General features: G+C 48.3%; 1 protein-coding gene and 1 long non-coding RNA gene across 2 annotated transcripts in view; both read right to left on the reverse strand.

Moving 5' to 3' along the window:
* LOC128822421 (serine/threonine-protein kinase PAK 3-like) overlaps nt 1-7728 on the reverse strand; it is a 136774-nt gene extending 129046 nt beyond the window's left edge. Inside the window, exons 1-2 of the mRNA XM_054004122.1 lie at nt 7676-7728; nt 6919-6967 (exon numbers count right to left, since the gene is read on the reverse strand). Coding sequence (XP_053860097.1) covers nt 6919-6967; nt 7676-7725 — 99 coding nt within the window. The 5' untranslated portion in view covers nt 7726-7728. The remainder of the gene's footprint in view (nt 1-6918; nt 6968-7675) is intronic.
* On the reverse strand, nt 3253-4426 carry LOC128821666 (uncharacterized). The gene is made up of 3 exons (XR_008441195.1): nt 4365-4426; nt 3725-3921; nt 3253-3590 (listed from the first exon to the last, which is right to left on the reverse strand). It is a non-coding gene; the product is annotated as an uncharacterized LOC128821666 (long non-coding RNA).
* Nucleotides 7729-10508: the final 2780 nt, after the last annotated feature.

The raw sequence follows: 10508 nt of genomic DNA on the forward strand, positions 1-10508 counted from the left end.
ACCCTAACCCTAACTCTAATCGTAAGCCTAAACCTAACCCTAATCAAAACCCTAACCCTAACCCTAATCCTAACCCTAATCAAAACCCTAATCATAACCCTAACCCTAAACCTAACCCTAACCCTAACCCTAACCCTAACCCTAACCCTAACCCTAACCCTAACTCTAATCGTAACCCTAAACCTAACCCTAATCATAACCCTAACCCTAACCCTAACCCAAACCTGAACTCTAATCATAACCCTAACCCTAACCCTAATCATAACCTTAACCCTAATCATAACCCTAATCATAACCCTAACCCTAACCCTAACCTAACCCTAACCCTAACCCTAACCCTAACCCTAATCCTAACCCTAAACCTAACCCTAATCATAACCCTAACCCTAACCCTAATCATAACCCTAACCCTAACCCTAACCCTAACCCTAACCCTAACCCTAACCCTAACCCTAACCTACAATCCTACTCTAAGTCAATGGTAATGGTCCTGATGTGATTATCACATTCTTGTCTCCTTCCTCTTCTTCACTGAAACAATCAGTGGCACCAGGCAGGACGCAGGCTCAGCAAGTGTTACAAATGGATGCTGCCCAAAGAAAAAAAAACAACAAAAACCAATGAACCGTGACTTTCCAAGCTCAGTATTTCAGAGGATTCCTCTGGCTCCTAGGAAGATGCAGAAAGAGGACCAATGGGACCATCTGCACCTCCATCTTTTATGTGCAGGACCTTGCCATCACAGGCAAACCTGGCCCAGAATCCCACTTATCCCTTTATTCTGGTTTCTCCATCTAGCTGGGATTTTTGCCCTGCCAGTGCTCTAGAAATGGTGCTTTCTGTCCCTGGGGTTTCTTCCTTTCAGGAAACTCCAATGACCCACATAGGTCCCTGTCTTTGAGAGACAGGCACCGTGCTAATTTCCACAGGGAGACAGAGCAGTGTCTACCTTTCCATGCCCTGCCCCTCCTGTGCTGGATGGCACCTTCCTTCCCAGCAGGGCCAGCCGAGTGGCGCTGGCTGCTGCAGTTCCCTCTCTGCCACACAGCCTGGCAGTAAGCCTGGGCCAGTTCCCCTCTGCCTGAGCGTGCCAGGCAGCAGATGGGGCTGGGACAAGTCCCTCTCAGCTGCCCCTGTCTGCGTGCCAGAAACCTCTAAGGGTGGGGTGGGGGGCACAAACCAGGGCCCCTCAGAGGCTCACATTGAGCCCCCCACAGCCCCTCCTGCCCACAGCCAAATCTCTCCAGACTGCTCTGCCAGGACTGGCTTCCTTGGGTTCCTCCACCACCATTTCATGACTGTGTACCCTGCATTGCTCTACTTCAGTTCTTTTGCCATTCGATAAAATGGAACACCCCACCAAATTACAAAACAGGGTGACAGAAACAGCCAGAAAACAGAGCACCTGTCTTCTCAGGAAATGCGGAGAGAGGTGGAGTTATTCAGCTTTGTGAAGAACAGGCCCCAGGGAGATCTTATTGCCACTTTCCAAGACTTCAGAGTGGCTTTGAAGAAAATGGGGGACATCTTTTTTAACGTGGCCATTTAACAATAGAATGTGGGCAAATATTTTTAAACAAAATGGGGATCAAGAGTAGGTCTAAGGAAGAACTTGTTTACTCAGAGCATGGTGCAACACCAGCACAGATTGTCCCAAGAGCTTGTAGGTGCCCCATGCCTGCAGGTATTCCAGGTCAGGTGGGAAAGGGCTCTGAGCAACCTGATCTCTTTGAAGATGTCCCTGCTCATTGCAGGACACTTGGACCAGATGACCTTCACAGGGCCCTGCCAGCCCAGTCTAGGATTCTTCACTGTTTTCATTTGAACAGCACCAAGAGTGGAGGTGAGGAGGAACGGGGGCTCATCTGATGCCTTGGACCTCAGTGGAGGAGGAGCCCATCCCTCAGACACTCTTTCACCTGCAGCCCCTTTGCATTTTACCTGCAGGAGCTCCTTGGCTGACCAGCGCTGTGCCTCGTTTCTCAGCAGGCAGCAGCTCAGGAAGTCACGCAGGCAAGGCGAGAATCGGTTGGGCTGCTGCAGCTTTGGTGTCCCTCGTATGTCTATCAGGAGTTGAGGCTGGGGAAAAAGGAAACATAAGGCTCCAGCTGCTTCTTTCCCATCTGTAACTGCTCTCTCAGATCCCATTGTTTAAGCTCCACTCTGCAGAAACTGCCCTGGAGAGACCCAGAGATGACTTTCCTTTACCAACCAAAAACCCAAACCCCGATGCAGCCACAGCTTTTCCAGCATTCAGCAGATCTTGCCTTGGCAGCTGATTTCATTGACTGACCTAGTTAGTGGGAGCTACATCAGCAAAAGCATGTTTTGTTTCTCTGAGGATTCGCACCAGCCTGACAGGCTATTTGGAAGGGGGTGTTTATTCTATCCATACTATTTCCAAGGATTATTATATGAAAGGAATCTTTGCAGTGCTTGTTGGTCCCTTTAGCACAGCTTCCATGAAACAAAAATCATCAAGTTTTTTTTTTTTTTTTTTCTCCTCTTGAAAAAAATGCAGATGCAGAATCCATCTAAAATAGACAGAAATAACAATGGAAGGAGGCCTGGGAGTCTCCATGAAAATGCCCACCACAATAGTCACAGCTCTGTGCTGGTGGCACTGAAATAGATGGTGACCAAAGAGACTTTGTTACTTTCTTCTTCAACCCAGAGGAAAAATTCCTTCGCTTTTCCCACAGCCCCAAAGGTCACAAAGAGGGTTTTATCCTGTCTCTCTGCAGCTGTGCTCAGCCACTGGACATGGTGGGGAGCTGGAGTCCTCACTCTCCTTAGAATTGTGCAAGCCAGGGGTGGCCCTGCTCCTGTGGTAAAGGAACACAGCACCGGCGTCAACCGCCCACGTTGGATCCCAGCCCTGGGCACCTGGCTGCAAGCTCATCAACTTGTTAAAGTACCCAGAAACAGCCAAGAGTTTAGTGTACAATTCTAACTGCAGTCGGAGAAAAACACATCCTAAACTTATCCAGGCCACCCACACGCAAGACTGAACAATGTATGGATGATTTGAAAGCCTGAAAGTTTTGAAGACCCACAGGATTGGGAAAAGATGCTACAGTTTGGAGGAAAATTGATGTGCTGTGGTAAATGAAGGGAAAAGCAAGCAGAACTTGCTTGGGCATTGCTTTGGTGGTTTTTCCTCCTTTTTCTTTTTATTCTTTTTATTCTTTTTCTTTTTTTCTTTCTTTTTTTCCCTTTTCCTTTTTTTCTTATTTTCTCTTCCTTTTCCTCTTCCTTTCCATTTTTCTCTTACTTTTTCTTTTTTTCTTTTCCCTTTTCTCTTCCTCTTCCTTTTCCATTTACTTTTTCTCTTTTTTCTTTTTCTCTAAAATTGAAACTAGGAAGATTCAATCTCCATTTTGAAGGATATTTATCACACATCCAACCATTCCACGGAAAAAATTCCTTTTCTTCAGAGACAGAGCTCCAACATTGTTCAAAAAGCAAGTGAAAAGTGTCAGGCATGGCTGGAGGCCAAAATGGCAGGTTTCTGAACTGGTTAGGTTTCTGAACTGGTTACCTTCCTCTTCCCTTCTGATGCAACCAAATCGACAGCAGATGCTGATGTGCTGCAGGGACATTTTCAGAAGGGGACCTTGGTGGAAGTGGTGCCAGCAGATGGCAATGGGATTTTGTCCAATGGCACACTGACCATGGGACAGGTGAGAAAGACAAGCAGGATCAGTGAGTATTTGCACCTTACCGAAACAGGAGTTTCATTCCAGTAAGGAACTTCTCGTTCCACCATTTCGATGCCCATGATTCCAAAAGACCATATGTCCACTTTGGGGCCACATGGTTGACCTGTCACCACTTCAGGCGCCATCCACCCAGAAGTGCTGGCCACTGAGCTCCGTCGACTCTGCTCAGGGGTGAGCTGAGCAAAGAGGCCAGAGTCAGCTGGGGAGAAAAAAACAAACCATGAAAGCCAGCTCAAGTTAGGAAATCAAGCAAAAGAATTCCCCACTCTCAGTCTAAGAATGTGCTGTTGAGTCTCCTGGAGAACTGTCCATGCTCTGTTTCCTCAGGGCTTTAGACAAGGAAATATGGAATTGGCCACTTCAAAAAAAAAAGCCTCATTGTTTAGACTACCTCCAGCCTTTTATTTTTCTGAAGCTTTAGATTTGCAGCTCCCTCCCTCTGGAAGGGACACACACAGAGCAACGCCACTCTTGACTCCTTGTTCCTTGTCATACTTCTGTGCATGTTGCAACTGTGCCCACAGTTTGTGGCAGGGTTCCCTGCACTGCCACCAACACCAATTTTGGGAAGCTGGCAGTCACTCAAAGCAGCCCCACAGCCCACATCCCTGGAATGCTGCACCTGACCAAGAATACACTGACCCAGCTTGACAGAGCCATCGGTTCTGAGAAGGATGTTGCTGCTCTTCACATCTCGGTGGATCACATGGTTCGAGTGAAGAAAATCCAGGCCTTGCAGGCACTGAGAGAGAAAACAGAAACAGGAGGGCAAAAATTAGTGATGTCATTTCATTACACAAGAAAGGAAACAGCTCTAAAAGATTGCCTCTGCAGGGGAATGGCGAGTAATGGAGGAACACAGTGCCATTGTGAGGAAGAGCTTGCTGCTCCACCACTTGCAGAGCAGGACCTTTCTAAGGAAAGGCATGTCAGCTTTTGAAAGAGCAACAGCACCTGCTGTTGTTGTAGACTGTCCCCTGCAAACCAGCCAGCATGGCTGCTGCTGCTGTGGATGTGCTTTCTCCATGCAGAGGACAAGTGAGGGTTTTGCCAAGGAAGAAAAAGTCCCTCCCTTTGGTGTGAAGTGGATCACTTTGGGGTGGGAGGCTGCATGACAAAGGTTTTGTTGCTGGCCTCAGCACAGACTTGGAAGTATCATAACAGTCACCTTCCTGAAGCAAAGAGCATTTTGGCTGCACTACTGTCCTTTTCAGTTGAGGACTGAGAGAAATGAGTCTTTTTTTCTTTGCTGATCATTTCAAATGCTGCCACCAGCACCATTGCTTTTACAGACAAGGAATGCAGTGCAGACAGGCTGGAGATAAAAGTTTAGGGAGGCAAGGTGGAGAACAGCAAATACAAACACAAGAGACAGAGCGAGAATACAACAGTAGGAGATATGAGTACAAGAACTGAGTACTGTGAGTGCAGGGGCACTGGCAGGCATTTCACTTGAGAGGCTTTTACTTGCCCATAGCATACCAGCAACACAGAAACAAAGCTTGGCACATGAAATCACTCCAGGTCGGAGCCCTGTTTCCCAGACAATCCTGCCCAAGCCCTGGGCAGCACAGGTGGGATTGCTGACCTCCCGACTGATGGCTGCCATCTCGTCTTCAGACAGGTGGGTCTCGCTGATGACATCGCTCAGAGTGCCTCCGTCCATGTACTCCATGACCAGCCAGAGCTGCCCATCCACACGGTAGCTGAAAGAAGGAAACAAGAGCATGGAGATAGACATGCATGGCTAGGTTGTTTTCTTGATTGATTCTTGTTTCCAAGTCCCTTTGTGACTAGGACAGAATAAAAGGAATAGACATTCCCTCTAGGCTGTGCATTGTTTGCAATCTGTCTCAAGAAGAAAGGCACAGCTGTGAAAAAAGGAGATGTCTTCAATAGCCAGCAAGTAAAAACTGCAGGTTAGGAACAGATCAAAAACCTGTCAAACTGTGTGTTTCTGGAAATAAGCACCTAGTCTTCCTGGCATGCAAAGCAATGGAAAAGAGGGGACACAATCCAAGGGAAATCCATGTTAGTTTATCTGGACGTAAGAGGACTCTTGAGAAAAACCAAGCCCCAAAACAATGTGGTGGCTGTGAACTTACAGGCTATTGATTTAGTAAGATATGAGTGATGCAGGTTTTTGAATAATTTTAGAACTCTGTGTACCGGGGAAGACTCATGCAGACAAGATGCACTCTCTTCCCATCCACTGGAGATGAGCAGAGCAATAATAATTAACCAATAATTACAGCTCTATTTTCTGCCAGTGAACAAAGTGGAATTTTACCATGCATGTTTGCAATATGTAAACAAACATTCACAACAACTCACCTGTCTAAATAGTTGACCAGATTGGGATTCATATTTGTCTTCATGACCATGAGTTCATAGACTCTTAGTTCCTTCTTCCTCAGTTCTTGGAGATTTATTTTCTTTATGGCCACCTAAAATGACATTGAAAATCAGTAACTTGAGAAGTTGGCGGCACAAGACCGCAAGGCACATGGAGTGAGTGCTTTTGCAATGCCACAGCCCAGCTGTGCCAAACTGCCTTGTGATTGGGCATTGCAGTAATTAGGAACTGACATTGCAACAGCCCATTTCTCTGCTCCCTTGGAGGCCACTTACAGGACACGTGGCCACTGAGGTTTTGCCTTGTCCACTTGGTAACTGTGGTGTCTCAACTATCACCCACAAAGCTCTGAGCACACTCCCTGCTGCTTTGTCTGGGATTCAGAAGAAGTAATCCATGCCTTAATACTCTGTGGATACATCTTGGGCTATGGGCAGGACTTAGGGCTTTTAGGGATGCTGTGCAGATCTCTCCCTACGTGCAGTTCTCCAGTGCAGCACTGCAGGTGGCTAAGGAACTACCAGTAACTTTCAGATGCATTTGCTGGCAAGCAGAAGTGAGAATTCAGGACTCTGAAGCCGTAACCCCAAAGAGCAGTGAGATGCTCAAAGGCACCACCTTTGTTTTAGCAATGGAGAGCAAATGAGCACATCCTTCTCTGCAAGGAACTGCTGCCCTCCTTGCCTTCCTTCTGGCAGCTGAGAAGGACAAAGACTGTCCCAAATGTATTTTGCAGGCTGGTAGCAGTCTGTGCTTCTTGTGCCTTTTCAGCACAGCTCTACTCAAACTCCAGCCACAGCTGCTCACACCAGAGGACCTGCGGGAGATGTTGACATTTACCTGCCCTCCTGTGGCATTGTCAAGTGCTCTGCAAACATCTCCAAAAGTCCTAGAAACAAAAAAGCAGCAAAGAAAGGAGAAGACATTTAGATCTTGCAGTGAAAGCCAGTCCACAGAGGAGATCTCTGCTGCAAATGCCTAAAACCTGCCGGAAGCAGGCGGGTTCTGCCTAAAGGCAGATGATGCATTTTCCTCTCAAGTGCATGGGCACTGGGCCTGTCCCTGAAGCGTTGCTGTTTACTGCCTCAGCTCCTAAGGAGATCTCCTTCTTTCACCTTGGGTTTCAGGTTCTAAACTGTGCAGTTTTTATCCTGACCATGGAGTATTTCCTTCTGCAATCTCTTGGAAAGAAATGTTCCTGAGAACTGTTATCTGACAGCTATCAGGGAGTAGGTTGCTGTTTCAGGCAAGCACGTTTCTTCCCCTTTTATTAGTGTGGCTGTATGATTTGGAGATATACAAAAATGCTCAGGAAATTAACACAGAACTGTCCCACACTTGAGAGACAAGGAGATCTTCCAGGTCCTGTTCCTTGCTGCAGGCAAGAACTTGGCAGCATGGAGGTGTGTCTGACAATGCCTTCTTGGGCACACTCACAAATTCGGAGCAGCACTGAGAGATGGGACAATCTATCCCCAGTGTCTGAACATGGGGATAGATGTCTGTTTGCAGCTGTTCTGACTTCACACTGGATAGATATTCCACCAGAAAAACACCTGGCCCATGGTTATGTAGAAGTGACTGTGGTTGGACTCACCCTCTGCCAATATATTCCAGTTCCGTGTATTTCATCACGGGATTTTCCATGTTCACTATTGTCCCTGAGGGAAACAAAATGCAAGATGCTCACTTTAAAGCAGAGATCCCAGCTTCCAGGAGATTCAAAAGGCAGACCCAGAGCCTGGAGCTTTGAACCCTTTGTGTTCGGCTGGGTAACAACAACAACCAGGCAGACAGCTCTGCAGCACAGGTGGCCAGCACAGAGACTGCTTTTCTACAGCAGTTCCTGTGGGGAAATGTCTCTAAATGTCCGTGGGACACCAAACTCAGGAAAAGCATTTGGTACAGCTATGCTGACACCTGCACACAATAGACTGTCCCTCAGACAAGAAATACAGCAGACGTACTCCGTAGCTCCAGGGAGTCATCCTTGATCTCCTGTTGCTGAGCAGCAGTTGGGTCAGCACTGGAGATGAGCAAACCGCCCCGGCTCCGCTTCTCAGGGTGGAGAGCAAAGGCTCCTTTAGACCATGCTGCTGCAGCAGCAGGTTTGGTGACAAAGCCCTTGTAGATCTGAGACAAGAAATGAGTTTATGTCAGAAAGGTGGCTGGCAGAGATTAGCCTGAGATTCCATTTCAAATGCAAGCCCTTAGGAAGGTGCTGTCAGCAACATGCAGGGCTCTTAAGTGGGTTTTTTCTGGTGTCCACTTCTCAGACTGGATGGGTCAAAACCAAAGGCTAGTTCTACTCGAGTGGATGGCCAGATTCATGGTCCATTTTCATGGATTTTCTGAAGGATCACTGCCACAATGACCATTCTACTTCCTCTCAAGGATTCCTTTCCCCCTCCAAGGGCTTCAGACACACTTGCAGCTCCTTGTTCAAGTGTTCGGCCTCCCCCCAATGTGTCCTCTTTTCCTGCACCATCTTCAGGTCATGCCCAACCTGTAGCACCTTTGGTGGGGACAGTTCCTGTGCCTCACGCCAGCCTCGGGGCTCTTCATTGCCACTCATTTGCCGGAAGTCTTTGCCGGCTGCCCGGTGAGATGTCAACACTTGCACCTCGAGTCAAACAGAACAAAGCAGTCAGAGACTACAGCTTGTCCCTGTCAGTCAAGAGTCACTGACTGTGAGGAAAGAACAGATTTACAAGGGATACAGACAGCTTGTTTCAATCCTCCATCTGGGTCACCATATTCCCCTGTAAAAACACCTCAAGAAACAAGGAGAGCAGGAACAGGCCAGCAGGAATCAATTTGGATGACTGCTGGCCAAAAGGCCAAAGGACAAGTCCCACTGTCCAGGGCAGCAGTTGAGATTCAGCACACCAGGAAATGTCCTTCTGAGTGACTGTGATACACACTAGAGCAGGATGGCACTCAGAGGCATCACCCCGCTCCCTGCTGCTCTGCACTGGGAAGGCCAGAAGGGCAGAAACCACCAGTTTGGTGACTGCCGTGGCTATCCCTCTTTCACTCACTTGCTTTTGTAGAGCCTGAGGGAGGGGATTAAGTTTTTCTCTGATGATTTTCATTTCTTCCTCCTGCCTCTTCTCCCTTGCCTTGATCTTAGCGTGAGCTTTCTGAAAGTCTGTGTCCAGCTGTTCCTTCAAGTTCTGTAAAATACGAGAGAGAGGATCTTTCATGAGTGGAGTGGCTGCCACTCTTTCACTCACCTGGTTTTGTTGATCGCCCCTCTGCTGATGGAGATTCATCTCCTCTTGAATTCTTCTTGTCTCTTCCTGGTTCCTCTTCTTCACTTCCATGATGGCACTCTGAGCTTCGGGCTGCTCTGCTTGTGGCTCTGCCTTGATGCTCTGTACACACAAATGCAGAGCAAGTGACTGGGAGCTGCCATAAGGCTCAGCTTTTTCCTCTTGCAGCCTCAAAATCACATTTATTCAGCCACTTCTTTCTGCTTCCCTACCCACACCTGCTTCCAATGGAAACCTCTTGTCCCAGTGCTGATCCCTGCAGATTCCAAGGCTCTGTGCTTTCAGTGCCTCTGGGACTCCTGGCCTCCTCACTCCCAAGAGCTCTGTTTTATGCCCCTCTTCCTGCCCTTTCCCTCTGACACCTGGCGAGTCAGGCTTACCTGGCCATTCTCCTGTGGCTCTTCCACCTGCTGCCTGAGCTGCTCTTCCTGCTCTCGGGCTCTCAGCTCTCCCTGAGTCTGGCATGGCATCTCTGATAAGGCAATCTGCTCCTGCTCTTTCTCTGGAAGGATCTGCACAGAAAGCAAGAGAAGATGGGTTTCAACTTTCCATAGGACATTTGTGGGCTAAGACTCAAGGACTGATGGGCTCACACGTTCCCAGAGCACTGTGCTGCTGCTCTCCTGGGTCATTCTCTGCCTGTGGGGAGGCACAGATTCCAAAGTGACCCTGGCACTACAATCAGGGGCCATCTGGGGCTGAAGCTCCAACAGCCTCTCAGGCAGCTGACAGGGAAGGTGTGGCATTTCTCAGGGGTCTGGTGAGGGCCTCCCTCTGCTCCTGCCGTGTCCTGTTTGTCTTTCAGTAGTGACTGACACCCAGCCCAGTCCCACAGCTCCATCCTGCCTCTGCAGGTGGCTTCCTGGGTGAGCTCAGCCTTTGTGAGAGACACTTCTGGAGTTCATGTTCTCTTCACCACCTAAAACATGGAATTCTTCCACCTCTCTGGGACAGGCAGAAAATTAAAGAATTAACTGGGGGCCTCAGGAAGAAGAGGCTGGAGGAGGAAAACAGCTCTGAGGGGAAAAAAACCCACCATATCTGGAGGGGGAAACAGCTCTGCCTGCTCAGAATCGGTCAACAGAACGTGTCTCTAATCCTCTCCTGAAAGGGATGCTTTAGGTGAACTTTGCACCTCCAACTGCTTTGGACCAG

This window comes from Vidua macroura, chromosome Z (assembly GCF_024509145.1).
Source record: "Vidua macroura isolate BioBank_ID:100142 chromosome Z, ASM2450914v1, whole genome shotgun sequence".
Classification (NCBI taxonomy): domain Eukaryota; kingdom Metazoa; phylum Chordata; class Aves; order Passeriformes; family Viduidae; genus Vidua; species Vidua macroura.